The sequence below is a fragment of the Mus caroli genome, chromosome 5 (assembly GCF_900094665.2).
Source record: "Mus caroli chromosome 5, CAROLI_EIJ_v1.1, whole genome shotgun sequence".
NCBI classification, from domain to species: domain Eukaryota; kingdom Metazoa; phylum Chordata; class Mammalia; order Rodentia; family Muridae; genus Mus; species Mus caroli.
Window position 1 is genome coordinate 131,752,841 of NC_034574.1, and position 20,597 is coordinate 131,773,437.

The following is a 20,597-nucleotide window of genomic DNA, read 5'->3' on the forward strand; positions in this document are numbered from 1 at the left end:
GAGGCAGAGGCAGAGGCAGAGGCAGAGGCAGAGGCAGAGGCAGAGGCAGAGGCAGAGGCAGAGGCAGAGGCAGAGGCAGGGAGGGGCTTTGCAGTGACCTAGCTGAGGGGAGTGGCTGCATGTGGAGGATGAATCTCTTTGTGTGGGTACAAAGATCAGGTTCCAAGTAAATGGAGGAGGGAGGTGGCAGGGTGGGGGTGGGGGGCTGCACACCCTGTGGCTGGGCTTATTTCTCTGAGCCAGCTTCTTACAACACTGCAAATGGCTGGTTCTGTGTTGTGCGTGTCTCACCACAATGAATGAATCAGTACTGTAGCAGTTCATTAAGGGCAGGAAGGGGAGGCACCATCACACAGCAACGGGACAAAGTGTATGAAGAACCTCTGTGTTTAAGAGGCACTGAGAGGAACAGGTGCCAAGCAGAGCCCTCCCTCTCCCTCATAATTCAGAACAAGATTACCATCCTCTTTTCGAAAGGTCTCTGAGCTACTCAGCTGTGCACATGAGCCCAGGGTGCATCTATAACCCACAAGTCTCTGCAGGCTCTGGGGATGGAACATAAAGGTAGCCCTGGAAGGGCAGTGATGTCACTGAGGAGCCTTGCTCAAGGTGAGGCAAAAGGGAGGGGAAAGACACTTAGTGCATGACTACAGCTAGGAAGACAAAGAGCTACCTTTCAGCTCCAAATCATGGAGCTGACATGGGGACACCAAAGATAGCAAGAGCGATAAACAGACAGGGACACCTATGGTGTGACATGCCACAGGTAGCAGGGTATGAGTATTCATCTGTGTAAAAGCCCACTGTGAATGTGTGCATATATGAATATGCACATGCATGAACATGTGCCACAAATGTGTATTTACAATAAATGTGCACACATAGGAATGCATGCTACATTTGTGCATATGTATCTGCATATACATGTGCATGTGTGCAAGTGTATGAGTGTAGGTGAGTGTGTGGTATGTGTGTATATATGTACCGCCACACAGGGAGAAGGAGCTGATTGCAGGCGCTCACGGGAGGCTGCAGAGAGGCCGCAGGCAGCAGTCACTGACCTAGGATGGAGACTTTGCTGAGGAACTCCTCATACATCTTGCGTTTCCTCAGCGTGCTTCCCTGTGAAAGAAAAAAGCAAAACAAGGCCGGTGGGTCGCTGCTCTGAGCCTTTCCACACTTGCAGACTCCTCTCAGCAATTAATCTCTTCAGAGGAAGCCCATTACATGTACATATGAGAGCCTATGTCTCCTACTTCCTGCTCGTCACCTTCTGTGCCTTCTAAAGCAGATCCGGACACCATCAGCGCTGCTTCCTGGGGTCCAACCCTGAGCAAGCCACCCCCTGCCCCCCAGTGAACAGAACCATGCTGTTTAAACTTTCCAAAGGTGGCTGTGGCTATGCCTGCCCTGCTCTTCCCAGGTAGAATCTAATGTGTAATGCCCCTGCCTCAGCCACCTGACTTGTATTTTTAAGTATGCACCACTAAAACCCACTGTTACAAAGCCTTTAGGTTGTCAGGGCATCCAGCCATCCAGTGGGCCTCCCGGCAACCTCAGGTGTCTACAGCAATGGTGAGAGAGGCTTGTGCCCACTGCATGGCCATTGATGAGAGGCCATAAATGTCCTAGAGAAGTTTGCCCTTGCCTCCCATTGCTGCAGCCCTTATTCCCGAGGTCTACACCAATCTCAGGTACTGCAGCCCTGACTCGGGGTCTGCTGAGGAAGATATACATGATGAGAAGATGTTCAGGAAAGAGAGATCAGACATGAGGTACAGGACTGATACACAGAGGTCTGCAAACGCCTGAGGAGTGTGGCTCAGCCTCGTCTAAGAGACTAGAAATCTCAGTCCCACGTGGGGTGCCATTTATAATATAAGCATCCCTCCTGGGGTCTGACACTAAGCTCTAAGCACATCCGCACAAGGTGCAGCAGCCCGAAGGGGAGCAGAAATGGAGAGACCAGGCTCAGAGCTGAAGCATCAGGAGTTAGGAGTCAGGCCTGCTAGCCCTCTCTTGACACCACCCATCGACAGGGCTCTCTGGCAGCAGGTTCAGCTGGGTGTAAAGATGTTCATATCTCCATCTGCAAGGCTCACTGCAGGCAGCTCTAAATAAGGGTTGCAGCAGGAACCCCCTCTACTTGGGGTGTGGGGATAACCCATGGACCCAAACTCAGAGCCATGAACCAAAGTCAGTGAAGCCCTGCTAAAGGGGAAAGGACTTTCAAGAGGACTAAATTGAAGGCATGTGGCAGTAAATGCCATTCCCCGGAAAGCTATGACAAAAATGTGGACGTTGGTGAAGTGGGGAGGAAGGGCCTTTGTGGCTCCAGGGCACACCGCAGCTTCCACAGGGCCAGACCATGGGGTTCCCCCTAGCCGTGCACAAGGTCAAGGTTCTTGCTTGCCTCAAGACACTCAATACTCCTGGCTCACTTCCTGGGCTCTCAGCATCTAAAACACAGATGTGGGCTTCCCACTCTCAGACTGTGAAACCTACCGTGGGTACCACTTGAGCCCCACACCACAGTGGGGTAGAAGACATAACAATATGTCTGCCCTCCCATGTCCTCCTAGGGTTTCACATAGAGGTCAGCAGGGCTACGTTTCTGAGAGGATCCACACTTCGATTCAGGGGAACAAGGGTAAATCTGGATGTATTTTTTCATATCACTAGTCCTGGGGGAGTGAGAGTTTTAAAACCCGTTTATTGTAAGGACCAAGATTCAATAAGTATCCCTACTTATGTTGACAGTGGTGATAGTGGTGATATCAGCGATGATGGTGTCGTGATGGTGATGATGGTGATGGGGAGATAACGATGATGGTGGCAGTGGTGGTGATGGTGATGATGACGGTGATGCTTTTGATGGTGATGATAATGATGGCAATGGTGGTGGTGATGGTGATGAGGATGCTGAGGTGGCAGTGAGGGTAGAGGTGATGGTGGGGCTGACGGTGGTGATTATAGTAAATGGTGATGGTACTGCTGGTGATGGTGTCAATGATAGTGACGCTGGTGATGGTGACAGAGCTGCTGGTGTTAACTGACAGTGACAGTACAGATGGTGGTGTTAGTGACTATAGCAGTAAAGACAATGGTGTGAATCTTACTGAGTACCCCAGAGGAGGGCTCGTGGCGAGGGCCACCCATCACTGCCCATGCTCTTGAAACAACCTTGTCCTCTGCCAGCCTGGAGTTCTGTCCATGATCTGGCCACTCTCTAACTTGGGCCCTGTGTCTCCCTCTGTGACGTCATTCCACTGCTCAGATAAAGTTTGACACCTGAGGTCAAAAAGTCCTTTGCTTCCTGTTCTGAAACAGGCGACCATCAGCCTGAGACAAGCCCCTAGTCATCAGAAATGGGACAGGTAACTCTGTAGATAGGAAGCCAGGGGCACCAGTCCCCTCTACCCCAGTCACCCTCAGGAGCACTGTTCTCTCAGAAGGCTCAAGAAGCATAGCTGAGACCTTGCTCCCAACATTGCTTTTAGTGTCCCCCACAGCTCTGAGAGACCCTGTTATACCTCTACTGGATTGGAAACAGAGATCCAACGGGTAATAGCCTGGTTCCTGTCTCATGAGCTGGGGACTGAAGTCGCTTTCTTAGATAGAGCTCAGGCTTGCTGTTAACATAAGAGATCTGCCTGCCTCTGCTTTCTGAATGCAGAGATGAAAGGTGTGTACCACCATACCCCGTTCTTTTCTTTCCTTTGTTGAAGTATACTTTAATCCTATAGCCCACACTAGTCTCAAACTCACTATATGGTCCAGGCTAAACTAGAACTGTGACTCTGTCTCAGCCTCCCAAATGCCAGGATTGCAAGTATGAGCCCCCTCAGCATGCCAAACTGCATTCTCCCCACTGTGGGGACAGAAGCTGTGTCTGCAAAGCCACTGCCACGAGTTATACCGTGTGGTCAATCTCCATTCCCACCCCGGGATTGAGGGAAATCACACAGCGTGCCCAGGCTTGGAGCTGGCCCAGAGCAGAGCTAAGGTGGTTCAGTCTGTTGGATGTCAGATGCATTATCACCATGCTCCCATGTTCTGTCCTGTGCAGGCCCAGTAGTCTGCAGCAGCCATGTTGAAACCTGCAGGAAGCTTTCAGACAGGCTTCAGTGCAGGGGGAGAGAGTTCAGTCCTGTGTGGAGAGACATGCGCAGGAGGGCCTGGCTGTTGTACACATCTCCTCACTGGGTGCCTGTCAACTGATGGCAGAGACAGTTCATTGTTCTCTCTGCAGCCCAGTGCACTTTGGGACACTCGTAGTGTGATTTCCATGACCAGGTACCTCTTGGAGACACAGGCAGGTGCCCACAGTCCAGTTAAAGCATGAGGAGCCAGAAGAGAAATCTAACCACAAACAATCATGTGCCAACAGTGGAAAGTGCTGCCCATGACACAGGCATCAGCAGCCACCAGGGCTCTTACCAGCCAGACCCTGCTATTGTGACCTGAGGACCCTAGAAAGCTGGGGTGGACAGCCCAGGAAGTTCACGCTTGAAGACCAAATACTCAGGGTCTGAAGAGAAACCAGCCTTATATAACATTTGAGGACGATGAAGGAGAGAGACATGAAGGACACTGAGGAGGGGCTGAGCAAACAACAGGGTCACATGAGAACAGCACCACAGGACTCTGGGGAACAGGCTGAAGTAGAAGGTGTCATTTCCAAGATTCAGAGACCGTTAGGAGCAGTGGGTGGCTATGAGTTAGTGTAGGGGTGCTAACAGAGCTTGGGGGCAACCCACCAGCATGTATAGCACCCCTTAACCAATGAGCCTGAAGGAAGATGGAGGATGACTCTGAGCTTGAGCTAGCTGTCAGAAAGCCTGGGCTCAGACCTCCATTCTCCCTGGCCTCTTGAGCTCTGTCTTCTCATCTGTGCAATGGGAATATTAAAACCTCCCCCAATGGGTCTCTATGAAGACTGACACAGGATACAGTGACAGGACCCTAGATTCCCCCCTCTCCTAACCTTAGGCCTCAACTTTCCCTTCAGATTGCATTCATAACAGCACTGGTAAGTCTGCAAAATTCCAGTCCCAGAAACCCAGAATTATACGCCACGCAGCTCTCTACTTTCCAGGAAACCTCCTGTGGTGGCGAATGCCAATTGTCAATTTGACAGGATCTAGAGTCACCTAGTAGACAAACCTTGGCACATGTCTGCAGGGGGATTTCCAGACTGGCTAACTGGAGGGAAGACCCACCCTACAAGTGGGAGGACCAATTCTAAATGTGAGAGGACCTCCCACCATTCCATGCACTGGGGTCCTCGACTGAATAAAAGGAGAAGAAAAACTGAGAACCATATCTCTCTCTCTCCTCTCTCTCTCTCCTCCCCCTCTCCCCTCCCCCCTCCCCTTCCCCTCTCCCTCCCCCTCTCCCTCTCCCTCTCCCTCTTCTCTTTCCCCTCACCCTTCCTCTCCTCTTTTTCCTTTTCCCTCCCCCCTCTCCTCTTTCTTTCTCATCTCTCTCCTCTCTCTCGTCTCCACCCCTCTTCCTGACCGTGAATGCAATGCGACCAGCTAGCTGCCTTATGATCCTGAACAAACCCTTCCTCTCCGAGACGGGCTTTACTTAAAGCTGTGAGCCACTGAAAACCTTTCCTTTGAGCTGCCTTTGTCAAGTGTTTTGTCATAGCAAAGAGAAAAATTACGAATTCAAGCTGCAACAGGGCTGGGGACTTAATGTCCAGCAGTGCCAGGAGAACATCATTAAGTTGTCCTCGGCTATGGACCTTGATGGTGAGATGGATAGGTCTGCCAGTGGAGGCTGGAACAAGTCTGTTTCCATGACAACAAGATGGCACGCTTGGGAAGCCAGTGTCCAAGTTCTGGTGATGCAGAACTGTTGTGTCTGCCTATCGGTGCAAGTTAGGTGGCTGTGGTAGCAGCAGCCTGCTTGGTGACCCGGCCCAAGTCATTTTAATCCCATCCAGCCCTAAAAAAAGGCACCTCTTTTGAAAATGTGCAGTTTTCCCATTGACCACCTAGCAATTAAGCCATGCCAGAGGAATGCAGGCAGGTTGTGACCCAGGAATCTCAGAAGCTAACACTGATGCAGCAGACAAGACAATGCTGAAAATGTGGGGCCTAGGGAAGTAGTCAGGTAGCAGGGGAAGCCAGCCTCCTCTGTTCCTAGACTAAGCAGGCATTCCTAAGCCTCTTGGTGACACGGGGTATCCCCAGCTTAGCAGGCTTTACAGCATTCAAGACAGCAGCTCAAGATGGCTCCAATGGGGCTCAGCCTAGGAACCTGCCTGCGAAGGCGACCTCAGCCTTCTCCCCAAGTAGCCTGCCTGGGACGGGGATTTGCTCTGCCTGCTGCCTTGGCACCCGCAGCATGCCCAGCGGTGGCATTGATTGTGAACTTGACAGCATCCAGAATAACCTGGAAGGGAGTCCCAGGAGAGGATGCTCCTAGTCTGGGCTGCTCTGTGGGTGTCAGAAGGATGACCTTGACTGGGTTAAGGGAGGTGGGAACACCAACCTGGAATGTGGACAGCACCATTTATTAGTCCTAGACGGAAGACAAAGGGGAATGGAGGACTGGCATCCAGTGCTCTCTGCTCCTTGGCTGTGGATGGGATGTGACCAGATGCCTCCAGCAACTGCTGCGGTGACCTCCCTGCTGTGATGGACTGGACTGCAAACTGTCAGTCCAGATATGCCCTTTCTTCCCTAAGAGGCCTTTGTCAAGGGTATTTTACCACAGAAATGGAAAAAGAAACCAAGGCAGACCTCAGCCAAGATCCCTATCAGATTTCAATAGCAGAGACCTTGAAACCCAGAAGGGCAAAGCAGGCGCTCACCTCTGTCCCCAGGGCCCTTCCTCACTCCCCCACCACTAAGGAGTGAGTATCTGACTTTGGAACGAATTGGCATGAGGCTGGGTTAGAAGGTCACTGTAGGTCCAGGAGAGGAAGATGGCGTTTGCTGAACAAGCAGAGGCCCCACCTTGCTCAGGGTGTCCCAGGTAGGACAATGAGACGAGGGATCTGAGACCCGCCCTCTTCTGCCACCGAAGGTGCTGAGAACCACATGCTGTGTATGGTGAACTCTGCCTGTCTCGTGGTTCTGGAGCCAGAGATGAATCAAGCTCCCAGAACAACCTATCCCAGCCAGAGCGCCAGTGCTACTCAGGACAAGGAGCTATGCCTGGCTGACTTTTCTCCATCACCTGAAGCCTCCAATCACATCCCCCTCCCCCACCCCTGCACTACACCATGAGCAAGGGCTTAGAAGAAGTTTCTTAGTCACTTATATGTATGTAGTTCTCCACCGCCTTGGGGCTCTTATTCTGGGCAAGGGTGGATGGGGTCACCTATTCTCAGGCTGTATGAACCCCCTGTGACATTGGACTCCTGAACCTCCTGCCTCCACCTCTTGAGTGCTAGAATTACAGGCATGCACCATCGTGCCTCCTTGGGCAGTGCTGGGTTCATATCCCAGGGCTGCATGCATGTTAGGCTAGCCCTCTACCAACTGAGTCACATCCCAGCCCCTCTACAGCGAATTCCAAACTCACTAGTTGCAAATGCAGGGTCCCCAGTGAGAGATGGGTGAACGAACAGAGGGCTCAAATGAAAGGAAAGAAACTCAGGGGCTGCTGCCCTGTGTCGAGCCTCACCTGAGTGCCTACAGATGGGGTACACCTACAACTCTGCCTGGCACTGGACAGCATGTGTCCCTTAGAGAAACAGAGGAGCTGGGAGAGACACTTAGGAAACTTCCAAAGGACATGTCACAGGGTTTCAACTCCAGTGTGGAGTCTCCGCTGACCTTGTGGGATGTAGCCAGTTCCCAGGAGGGAGAGCCTAGTGACTTCTCATCTTCTGCATATCCCACCGTGAGCCTGAGTAAGGCAGGGGCCCTCAGGAGTGTGTGAGTTGGCCAGATCCAACTCTGCCCAGGTGGGGGATGGGTGCGGACAGGATCCAAATTCCCCACAAGAGCTCTGCGGATTCTGGAGCCCAAATGGCTCTATTCTTAGTGTCTGGGGATCCGAAATTAACCAAAAAGAAAGCACCAGCTCCCTCTGTGATTTTGAGAGCATTCCTGAATATAAAGTCCTAACCACAGCAGTCCCACAGCCAGCAATGACACAGCATAGACAAGACAGCGGGGAAACAGCTGCATGTGCAACTTCAGGCCAGGTGTGCTCGAGGGTACTGGGACTGTGTCCTCTGGCAGAGAGGGAGGATCCCCCATGACACCCTCCCACTGGGACAGGCGGGTCCCTGCAGATGGAGAACATGTTGGAGATAAAGGACTATAGAGCAAAACCGTCTGTGCTATATCTGTGCCCACAGCAGTTCGGGAACCCAGACGTGTTGGGCGTTCCAGGCCCAGGGGACGGCTGCCTTAAAGACGGTGGTGATCTATGCCCTCTGTGCCCCAGTGACTGAGCACCCAGGCTCCATCCTGAGCTATTCTGGTGGAACATTCTGGACCATCTCACCCCATGGCCACTCTCAGTTCCCCCAGTCTACCTCAATCTACCTGAGTCCCAGGTCCCTCTGTGACTCAAGGCGTTGCATGTCAGGGATCATGATGGCCCCGGAAGAGGCTGTGGGTTTTCAGGATGAAGCGCTCCTAACTCTTGAGGACAAAACTCTCATTCTCTTCTCACGATATTTGCTTTATACAGCCCCCTGTGCTGAGTAGCAGCCACCCCAAGGCCTCTGCACTCTGTCCCTATGACCTTCAACTCCCATAACTTTAGCCTTTGCTCTGATGTCACCTTGGAGGGACTCTGGGTTTTATTCTCCAAGTGGCCTTCTGATCCAAGATGGCAGCACTGGAGATCCAGCTATCGCAACCACAGTCTACAGTATTTGGAAGGAGAGAAGGGAGGAACGCAATAGAGACGTTCCCAGTCATCTTCCTGCTTTGAGAAGCTCCCAAAACCCTTTCTGATATTTTCCACTCAGGTCACAGGCTGCGTCTACTAGGAAACCCATCTTCACCTTAGACCTGGGATTCTGGTGGTGTCAGATCCTACTACTGTGCCTCCTCCCCTGACAGAACGTCCTGGCCAGGGTTCCACTCACCATGAGGATGCGCCTGTAGCTGTCACGGTCGATACCCCAGAGCTTGAGGTCCGTCTTGGCCTTCACGGTAGCCGCTCTGGGGGTGCCGTAGATGAGAGCCAGCTCCCCGAAGCTTCCCCCCTCACTGATGTTGGTCACCCATTCCCCGTTCACATATACCTTTGGAGAATAGGAGAGAGAGGTCAGTGGGACACGTGGTTCACAATAGCTGCTTCCTCTGTGGAGGAACCCACAACCATCCCCAGTGGAAAGGACAGGTGCTCTGCAAGGCTCTTGGACCACTTCATACACACTCCTACCCTGGAGGTAACCTTAGGCTGTTGTGACCTGCTCCAAGGAACATCTATCCCAGCCTCCTTAGAGCCACAACTGGGTAGCACACAGCCACCGAAGAATTGGTCAGGACCAGAGGGCAAAACACAATGTGTTCCAGCTACCTCCTAGGCTGGTTACCCATCCATCCATCATCTCTCAGTCTCTCTGGGCCTCGGTTTTTCCAACTATACCCTAATGAGTCGCTCTACAATTACAGAGAAGGATCCAGGCGAACATGCTCTCTCTTGCCTTTTCTGTTTACAAAATGCCTCTCCTCTCTGGCCATTCAGCGATCCCTCTGCTTGGGTATCCCTCTTGTCCCATCCCTGTGGGCACACACTGACTGTCCCCTTCTCTCTGGGTCTTTGCCACCAAGGCAAGCACCCAAGTCTTTTGGCTGTTGGCCTAGTCGAGCCCCCTGGCCAGGCACCACTACCAAGCGGCACCGAGAAGGAGCCAGGACAAGATTCCCTTTCAGGCCGCGTGGACAACGCGCCCTGCACAGTGTGCACACTATGCATGGACCTTGCGCAGCCTACACCCAGCCGGGGCACAGAATGGGCAGATTGTTCGTTCCCAGGGCGATTATGCAGCTCGGTTACTATAAATTGACACAATGCACGCTTTATCCCACAGCGTCTCAATGAGCGTAAAGAACCGTTCCCACTGCTAAAACGGGTGCGTACGCAGAGAATGGATTGTGATGAATCATGGAAGCGATTCTTATTGAAATCAATGTCTCATTATCCGGTAATAACTGAGGCACAGAGATTTCTGTCTGAAAGAGAACGCCTCGCAGGTGATGGTTGTAACTCCACGATGAAGTGAGCAAGACATGGAAGGGGACTGGCTAGCCACAAAGATGGGGGGTAGGGAGGATAATAATTCCCAAAGACAGAACTCAGGGAGCAGATCGGATGTGTGCTCCTCCCACCTGGCCTGGTGGGTTCCCCAAACCCCAAAGGGATGTGGGGTGCTAGGAGGGGAAGAGATAGGCACTGATTGCCCTTAAAAACCTGCAAAGAAACTAGGCATGGTGTCATACACCTATCACCTCGGGCTGAGGCAGGAGGATGACAGGCCCCAGGCCAGTCTGAGCTATAGAGTGATGTCCTGTCTCAAAAAACCTAGAGCCATAAAGATCCATAAAGCATCTAGAAGCAATGCCCACCAAATGCTGTAGGGAATGTTGATGGAAAGACGGAGGGAGGGTGGCAGCCTGGCACGTTAGATGTGAGTCTGCACACCCCTAGGACCTTGCGTCACTTCCACAGCCAGAGAGGGTAGAGCACAGCCTCCCCGCCCGACTCAGCTGCCACTGCCACCTTGCCTGTGCTCCTGTGGGAACCTATGCATGCAGTGAGCTCTCAGGTTGGAAAGCCCCACTAAGCTGAACATGGAGCTCAGTGAGTACTCACAGCCCTCCCAATGTCACCTTCAGTCTGTCACTTGGTTCTGTGAGCCTCAGTGTGCTCATCCAGCCTAGATGGGCTGTCATGCTCATCTGATGCTGCCAGGATCATTGTTTTGGTGGTACTAGGGATTGAATGCAAGGTCTTGCACTCTTGCCCCTCACTGGGGAATTCTAGGCAGGGGCTCTACCACTGAGCCACGCCCCCAGCCCCTCACTGGGGGATTCTAGGCAGGGGCTCTACCACTGAGCCACGCCCCCAGCCCCTCNAGGGGCTCTACCACTGAGCCACGCCCCCAGCCCCTCACTGGGGGATTCTAGGCAGGGGCTCTACCACTGAGCCACACCCCCAGCCCCTCACTGGGGGATTCTAGGCAGGGCTCTACCACTGAGCCACACCCCAGCTCCTCACTGGGAGATTCTAGGCAGGGGCTCTACCACTGAGCCACACCCCCAGCCCCTCCCTGGGGGATTCCAGGCAGGAATTCTACCGCTGAGCCACACCCCCACCTTCTCTCTGAAGTACTCTAGACAAATGCCTTCCACTGAGCTGTATCCCCAACCTCTTCCCCACTGTGAGACAGAGTTTCCCTGTGTAGTCTATGCTGTCTCCTAATTTGGTAAAATTTTCCCAATGCAGCCTCCAGAGACCTGGGATTTCAGGCATGCAGTACCACCCAGGCATCTGGAACATTACTGAGTTGAATGTGACTTCCTTGTTAGATCTGAGGTAAGTAACATCTCTTGCATCCCAGGCACACCTATTGGCTTAGTAGAAGCAAGTATGACTGAAAGCATAGCCCCAGAGGCTGCTATGTCCCCACCACACTTCTGTCCCCGTGCGTCATCATGGGCGGAGTCATAAGTACAGATGCTCTTGGGCTTGGGAGAGAGGTGTGTAGGACACTCGAGTCCCTGCTGGTGAGCTGCCAATGGGCTAGTCTCCTTGCAGCACGAGGATCAAGGAAGTCCTCCAGGGGCTACCCCAAGTCGGGGGATGGACTTAAAGCTACGTCCTCCCAGAGCACCGAGACTCTGGATAATAACACTTCCACAACTTCACACCCCACAGGAAGAGTGAGTATGGCTGCCCTGGGACATGACCAGGGACATGCAGGGACCCTGTACAGGGACTACCCTCCCTCAGCCCAGAGCCTCAAGCCTAGGGGATCTCCCACAGTGTCAGAGGAAACCATTGTGTCCTCCAAGGCCACCCGGAGGACAAAGGGCCATCCTTCTATGCACACTGGCCTCTGTCACAGCTCCCCCACCCAGCTGGTACGCAAAGGGGCTACTCTTGTTTGGTTCCATTTTTTTTGTTTTTTTCTTCCTTTAGGAGAAAAATAGTGGGAGGCCCCACTGTGCCACATTATGCTACACTAGGGACCAAGGGTCCTCCAGCTGAGCTGAGCCTCTCCTGCCCTGCCCTGCCTGCCTTCCTCCTTCCTGCCTGTCTCTTGCTTCAGTGAGTGACCCTCTGACTCAGGCACCTTCTCACCTCTAGCCACTCTGCATTAGATGGCAGATTCCCATCTTCAGGGGATCTTCCAAATAACAGAGACACAAGCCACGGGCAGATGCTGTAGAGATACAAGACTGGTGTGGTGGTCCATGCCTGTGATCTTAGCCCCTGAAAAACTGAGTCTGGTGGATTGGGCTAGCCTAGGCTACAGAACAAGACTGTATGAAAAAGCAAAACCAAGACTGAGATGGCTCCGTTGATAAAGTGCTGGCCTTTCTAGCAATAATCTGTGAATTTAAGCACCGGAATCCCTGTGAAACCTCTGGGCACAGTGGCCAGGGTGTGTAACCCCGGCACTGGGGTGTGGGGAGCACAGATGGGCAAATCTTTAGGGCTCCTTAGTTGGCTCTCCTACATTGATCAGTGAGTTCCAGGCTAGTGAGAGACTGTGTATTAACAAAGCAAGATGGACTGATGGGATGACTCAACAAATGAGTACTTGCCACACAAGTCTAACGACTCCACGGGTTTGATCCCAGGACTCGTGCAAAGGCGAAAGGGCAGAATCGACTCTACAAAACTGTCATCTCACATCCATATATGTGTGATGTCAAAAGCACCACACCCCATCACATGCATGTACGTCCTCACACACACACGTGCACAAACGCACGTATGTATGTGAGCACGCACGCACGTGTGTGTGTGCACACACACACACACACACACACACACACACACACCACACAGCCCGATACAATAAATAGGGTTAAACTTATAAAACAAAGTGGATGGTATTTGAGGAATGATGCCTGAGGTTGACCGCTAGCTTCCATAGTCATGTGCACACACATGTACACATGCACATTGCACACATGTGCATGGACATACACACTAGGAAAAAGAAGAAAAGGAAAAAACATTTTTTAAAAAACCCACCTCTGAATTTAGACTCCTGGGGTGGCCTGGCCTCTGCATATTTTTAGAGGACCAGAGGTGGCTGAACAGTACCTGTACAGAAAAGTCCTGGCAGAGTCCCCAAAGCTCACTGGATTTCTAGAGCACCAAGACTCCAGGATCAGTGAGCATCACTATCCTGACACAAATGGACCAAGCCCAGGGTGACCTGGGCAGAGCTGGCTCTGCCTCCGTTCTCAAGCACTTCAGTCAAGTGCGCAAGACAGCAGTGGCAGTGTGAGGACAAGGATAATCACAAGAGCTGGGCCTAGGACACACAAATGCCACCCTTGACCTATGAGCCCAGAGCACTCCTGGGTAGTCATCAGGCCAGTGAGGGTACCCCCTTGTAGTCAGTCTATCCTGGGTGCAGCCACCTCTCACTCCTCCTCATGTCCACATGCATTTTCAGATCCCCTGAAGGCAGATCAGGTCAAGACCATGCCCCAATATGAATCCCATAATTTCTCCGGAAAGAAAATGGAGTCCCATGAGGTCTGTAGGAACCCAACAGTTCAAGGGACAGCCGGTACCCTCACCCTGCATAACCTAGCCCTACTAGAACAGCACAGCATTTGGGGTGCCTCAAGGTCTAACACCCTCAAATCCAGGCACACTCACTGCCAGGCTATATTCAACACCCTGTGACCTCAAGTGGGGCCACTGAGGACCTCAGAGACGATGTGCCGTGTGGTTAAAATATGCTTGGGAGACTCCAAAGACCTTCAGAAAAAAAAAATGTCACAGCCAGCTCTGCATTCAACAAACGGCCAACCAACTGAAACATAACAGCACTTTGGAAGGCACATCTCCAGAAGACAGTCACACATCCCTGTTCACTGCAGGGTAGCTTGCAAGAGCCCATAATGATGCACATAAAGAGAAGGTGCCAAATGTCCCCAGTGGAATATTACTCAGCCTTAAGCAAGTCACTCTGACACCTGCTACAGCGTGAATGGGTGGAGCTTGAGAACGTTTTTTTTTTTTTTTTGCTCAGTGACCAGCAGCCACAGGATAGATGCTGTGTGAAGTCAACAAGAGACTCCCCAGAAGAGTCAGACTATTTTTAGATCAAGAATCTGTGAATTCCAGCCCCAGAATCCTCATGAAACCTCTGGGCATAGTGACCAGGGTTTATCAACCCCGTGCTGGGACCTGGGAAGTAGAGATGGGCAAATCTTTGGGTGGGGGTCATTGTTGGCTATCCTCCACAAATCAGTGAGCTCCAGGCTAGAAAGAGGCTGTTTTTATTGTATGTGTATGGGTGTTTTTACCTGCGTGTGTGTCTGTGCAGGCAGAGGGGAAAGAAGGGGTCAGGTCCCCTGGAACAGAAGTTACAGACAGCTGGATGCTAGGAATCAAACCCAGGTCCTCTGGAAATGTATCTAGAACTCTTTAACTACTGAGCCATCTCTCCAACCCCAGGAGTCAGACTCGTAGGGCTAGGAAGTAGGAAGGGGGGAGTCGGGGGCTGGGGTGGGGCTGTGGAGTGACTCAGTGAGGGAACCAGATGAGATCAGTAAGGCAGTTCAGACAGGAGGGTTGGGGAGACAGGTCAGTGCATAACGGCTCACTATGGAAATTCGGGGATCTGAGCTGTTCCATTGCCAGAAGCCATGTTTTTTTAAAAGGTCAGATGTGATGGTGCAAGGCTGGGTAGGTGGATACAGGTGGATGCCTAAGGTTTTGCTGGCCAGCCAGCCTTACATGCTCCCAGGTCAGTGAGAGTAACACTCTCAAACAAAAAAAGGTGAACAGTGACAATAAAGACGCCCGAGGTTCAGCGATGGCGTCCACAGACATGTGTTCTCCTCCACCCCTCCCCCACAGGCACAGAGGAAAGAGTTTTGGGGATGGGGATGGTGACAGCTGCACTGTTGATAATATAGTTAATCTTGTGCTCCAAGCACTTTAACAATTTAACCAGATGTGTCCACCCAGAAACTCTGGTGAACTGAACAGTCCCCAGCCCAACAGACAGACAGGACAGTGATGCCCAGCTCCCAGGTGCGCACAGTGCTGCCAGGGAGGGAAGCATCTTTAAGGCGGGAAGAACCTCTTCTCCCGAAACAGGAGAATCCTACCGACCTAGAGCTCACAGGGACAGCGTTAACCTTGGAAGTGATAGGGACACCGCCAAAACAAGAAGTCTAGAGACAACCAGGAAAGACCCCAGAGCCCATTTCCAATCTCGTATGCTTGCGGTTGGGTGTCCTTTTCGGCAGAAATGCTGTCCCATGAATAAAATAAATTGGAAGGATATTTCTCTGCTAGAAAACTGGATTCGAGTTCTTGGCAAGCAAACAACCACTGCCTAGCATTTAGTCTCTGTGGAAAGCCATGATTTTAAGGAAGACTGAACTTTAGCCCTCCTGGTCCTCCTAGAGGGAGAAGAGTATTCATCCTGGAAGGGGGGGAAGGGGGCTCCGGGAAACCTAGCACACTGGCCTGTCTGGAGGGATGGGGTGCAGATCCTGCCTGGGAAGGTAAAGCTGGTGCTATCCCTCTCGTGTCCCCACCCAGGTAAAGGGCAGATGGATTGCTGCTGCCCTAGTGGCATCCTCACAGACCTGCCTGGCCTGAGGGAGGGGTTACAGGATGCAGCACAGGGGCTGTAGAAGCTTCCTGAGAATCACCACAGTGATTAGAGTCATGTATGCCCCCTAACTCAGCTGGGACTGACATGCCGGCTTCTTGCTCCCAGCTGCTTACCGGGCATCCTTTGATTCCTTTACATGTGGCCTTCTTTCATGGCCCCCGTGTGTTTACCCTGCAGCTCCCACATCACAGTCCAGCTTCTTCTGTGCCCATCCCTGTGGGTGCTCCCTGCCGCCCACCCCTGTCACCACTGGAAAGTCTGAGAGACTGATGGAGGTGTCGGGGACTTTTTCATAGCGCTATAGGGAGGCGAGGCCGGACGCACCCACTCATAGGTCCAGTCTGCACCACCCACAGCCTCTACATCCTAAACTCAAGGCTTTAGCCAGGAAGTGGCATCCACCCACGATGCCCAGACATCCTGGTTTGGCCAGCCAGCATCCAGCAAGGGCCTCTAAGCTGCCTTTGAACCTGAACCTCCCGGCTGGGGAGGGAGGGAGGGCAGATCTGCCGAGACAATGTATTTGAGGCGAAGGTAAGCTCACTTTTTCCTTCACAAAATTGCCTCCACATGTCCCCAGGCTGGTGGGTGGCCAGCTAGAGCTCTGACCATCATTACAAGATCCTGGGGCCAGCTAGAGGCTGGGGAAACCTCAAGCCAGGCTCCCACCCTGGCCCCTTATTGACTCATTGGAGGCTGGAAGGTATCTGTTGGGGAGGGTTGGAAGGGTCTTATTCAGATGAGCTGTGACTTTGGGGACCCTCAGTCCTGCCTTGAAAAAGATGGAGTGGAGGTGTGTGGGATCCTGCCGGTCCTATCCACCCCTCCCTCCACAGTCAAGGAAGTCACGGATACATATCTGGGGCCAGAATCATCAGTTAATGTGACTTTCACTTTTGCAGGATTCTGGGGACAGTGAGGTAGAGGCTGGCTTCTGAAAGGAAATGGAATAGTACAGCCTTAAACACTGAGCACACTGTGGCCATCCAGGGCAGTGACTCCCTGCTCCTTAGCCATACCTGGGGTCTTCCACAGCAAGTGGCTCAGAGGAAGACCTCAGACTCAGTGAGCCACGGACACACAAGATGGCCACATACAAGCTCAGATACACTGTAGCTAATCTGAGGAGGGAGGTGGCCACTGCAATTGTGGTGGGTGTGGGTGTGGTGGGCTTCCTTGGGGATGAAAGGCTGCCTAGAACAGGCAGGAGGTGGGGTCTGCCTAGTACACAAGGGGAAGAGGGCACGAAGCCTGCTCTGTGGGAGAAGCCCGTGGTGTAACCCTCTGGCCGCTGTGGACCCGCTCACCCCTCTGGGATGAAACCCAGGGTGGAAAGGACCAGAGCAGAGCCTCCTTGCAGTCTGCACAAGGTTCTGACTCACTCATAGCCTTCCTGGAGATGTACATGGCGGCGGGGGTGGGGTGAGGTGGGCATGGAAGGGAGAACTCGGGGACTCCATAACCTTGAAGACAGCCAGCAGCACTTTTCCTATATTCACTTATTTGGGGAAAGTCAAAGAATATGTGACCCAGAATCCCCTGGGGTCACCCCAACCCTGTCTTTGAGATGGAATTAAAAGATTCTAGGTGACTTTGGTGAGCACAACGGAGGTCACATGTGGACTGGGACACACGGCTCATCTGGTATCATGCTTGCTTAGCATTTGTGAAGTTCTCCCCCAGGGGGAGGGGGGACCTCCATCCCCAGCATCACATAAATCAGATATGGCCACACAGCTCTGTAATCCTAGCACTCAGGAGGTGGAGGCAGGAGAATCAGAAGTTCAAGGATATTCTCCAACACCTGAAGAGTCTGAGTTCAGGCTTGGGGGAAAACAAGGAAAAAAATGGAGGAGGAAGAATAAGGGATAGAGGAGAAAGAGGGAGGGGGAGGGCAGACTCATGTTCCAAGGAAAGGATGGGCCCAGATCAGAAGCCGCACGAGCTCCCAGGTTACGACAGTGGGAGTGTCTAGTCTTCTGTTGTCACTAGGTCAGCATTTATCAACGCTCCACTGCAGACAAGAGGAGCAGGGCCTGGCGGGTATTGAAGGATGAATAAGAGTTTGCAAGGCAGAGCAAAGCTACGAGCAGAGAACTCCGGGGAAGCCCAGCCCTGAGGTGGAAGCTGCTGGTCACTAATTTCCTGTTGATCGTCCATCATCCACCCCATGAAGTGACCACAGCACCCCCAGGACAGGTCCGTGTTGACTATTCCCAGGGGTCCGATGGGAGCTGGCAATGCCACTGGAGATCAAGTGCTAGCCAAGGCTGGAAGGAGAAGACAGAGCAATGAGCGGTGGGTTTTGGGCCAGGAGTGGGCAACAACCCGGGCTCACGGCTTGGGAGAGGAGCTATGGGTATAAACTATGGGGGTTTGGTAGAATATTTGCCTGACCTGCAAGAAACCCCAGATTACACTCCCAGCATGGTATAAACCAATGCTTGTCATCTCAGGTCTCAGGAGATGGAGGCAGGAGGATTGAGAGTTAAAGATCATCCTTGGCTACATAATGCATTTAGGCTAGCCTGAGCTACATGAGACCTTCATTTATTTACTTTTACTTTACTTTACTTTACTTTACTTTACTTTACTTTTATTTTATTTTATTTTATTTTATTTTATTTTATTTTATTTTATTTTGGGTTTCTCTGTGGAGCCCTGACTGGAACTCACTCTGTAGACCAGACTGACCTTGAACTCAGAGATCTGCCTGCCTTTGGCTACGAGTGCTAGGATTAAAGGTGTGTGCCACTACCACCTGGCAACCCCCATCTTTAAAAACAAAACAAAAAAATCAAACAACAATAAAACCCCTCAAACAACCATAAAGCAAAAATTAAAAATGAGTTACCCATGCCTCCCACCAATATCAGTCTATCAAAGCAACTTCCAACAGGGAGAGCAGCGGTCCTTGGGACCCACTTATACAAGCTGCTAGAGGCCAAGGCCTTCTCCCTTCCCTACCAAACCTGGCCTGCCATAGGTCAGGAACCAAGTTGTTTTCTGAGCTGGGTTCTTCATGGATGTTTGTTTTAACCTGAAGCTGGGGCACAGCAGAGCCTATCTAACATCAGAACCTCTTTTTAATCGTCTGCCTCATGCTTCCTCTTGAGTGAGTAGCCCAAGGGATCACGACCTCCCAACTCAGTTTCCTTGTTTGGGGAGACAGGAGGCCCTGCCTCCCCTGAGACCCAGAACAGGGGTTGAGCTGTCAGATTCACCGGGTCAGCTTTGCGTGTGCCCCACTCGGGACGCCTGAGTGACTCACTTCCTATGTGGTGTCTCCGGAAGCAGGTGGGCCAGTGCGGTTCCCAGAAATGCATTGTGGGACAAAGTTGGGCTGCTGGGGAAATCAGAAAAGGATTTTCCCAGAAATAGCCTGGCTGGACATAGACTTAGGAGCAGAGGCCAGGCCCAAAATAGCTCACCTAACCCCCGGGGCACCAGGCAGGGTGTGGCCGAGACACCTCCGAGGCAAGGGGGGCACAGCAAGTCCCTTCGGACAGGTGGAGCATAAGCTATGGCTAATTAGAAGGTGAGGCTAAGCTGAGCCACAGCCCAGCAATGACCCTGGGGCTGGCCTAGGAATTGACTCACAACGCTAAGGACCCTGAAATGTCCTGGGCAGACTCTGTCCCTGCCCTCTGTTCCATCTAGAGACAGACTTCAAGAAATGGATCACAGAAAGTAGCCCCAAATAAGCAATTGATCAGGGCAGGGCATGTGGCACACCTGCTGATACCCACCCCGAAGAGCTGACATAGATTACAACGCTAAAGGAGAAGCAGATACTCAGAGTGACAGCAAGAGCAAGTGAGGGGACGCCCATCAGGGCGATACCAGCCCAGGCCCAGGGGCAGTCCATCAGTAGGTCAGACTCCCGCAGGCAAGAGGCGGTCCCAGACTGACTCAGAGATCAGTGTCATCACACTGTTTGGGAGGATGATGTAAGAAAGTTACCATGGGCTCCCTGTGTCAGAAGGGACAAAGACATAGAGGATTTGGATAGAAAACAGACCCCCAAGCTCAGGGAAACATGTTCTGACAAGGGGAGCCAGACAAGGGGACATAAGTGCCATTCCAGTCAGAGGACTCTGGGGGGGCTTGGGCAGGGGTGGCCATGGAGGTAGAAGGAGGGAGGGCCAGCTGAAAGCATGAGGAGGGGTCTCTAGAGGGCATGCTTCTAACATTACAGTGATCGAGAGAGTGGTGGTGGTGGGGTAGGGAATGCTCTATAAACACGTGAGCTCTTTGTTCTGACAGTCCCTTGGTGAAGCTTGGGTGCATGCTGGCACAAAAGCTGACAGTCACCCCATGTCACATCAGTACCTCTAGGGTCTACAAACATGGAAGCTACTGCCCATGTGGTAATCGCGAACATCCACTGTAAGCCCCCAGAGTTTGCAGGCTAAACTAGCTTGCTAGTCAAAGAGAACACCTTAGGCCGCTTTCCACGCAGACCCTCTGTGAAAGCAAAAAAAGAACCCCACTGGGCCTGCACCTGCCTGACACAGCTCTCTTTCCAAACTGGGCTTTTATAGTCTTATACTATCATTTAGATCTTGATCTTGAGAAAGACAATTGAAATAAGGCTGGGGGCAGGATGTGGCTCAGCACTGAAGCTCCTGCCTAGAGTCCCCCAGGGAGGGGCTGGGGGCGTGGCTCAGTGGTAGAGCCCCTGCCTAGACTCCCCCAGTTAGGGGCTGGGGCATGGCTCAGTGGTAGAGCCCCTGCCTAGAATCCCCCAGTGAGGGGCTGGGGCATGGCTCAGTGGTAGAGCCCC

At 52.3% G+C, this 20,597-nt stretch overlaps 1 protein-coding gene across 3 annotated transcripts in view; it reads right to left on the bottom strand.

The window, feature by feature from the left end:
- The window catches only part of Prkar1b (protein kinase cAMP-dependent type I regulatory subunit beta), a 115,769-nt gene that overhangs the window by 24,208 nt on the left and 70,964 nt on the right, over positions 1–20,597 (bottom strand). For all 3 annotated transcript variants that reach the window (XM_029477560.1, XM_029477559.1, XM_021162955.2), the window contains exons 7-8: positions 9,068–9,226; positions 1,062–1,122 (exon numbers count right to left, since the gene is read on the bottom strand). In XM_029477560.1, coding sequence (XP_029333420.1) covers positions 1,062–1,122; positions 9,068–9,226 — 220 coding nt within the window. The remainder of the gene's footprint in view (positions 1–1,061; positions 1,123–9,067; positions 9,227–20,597) is intronic.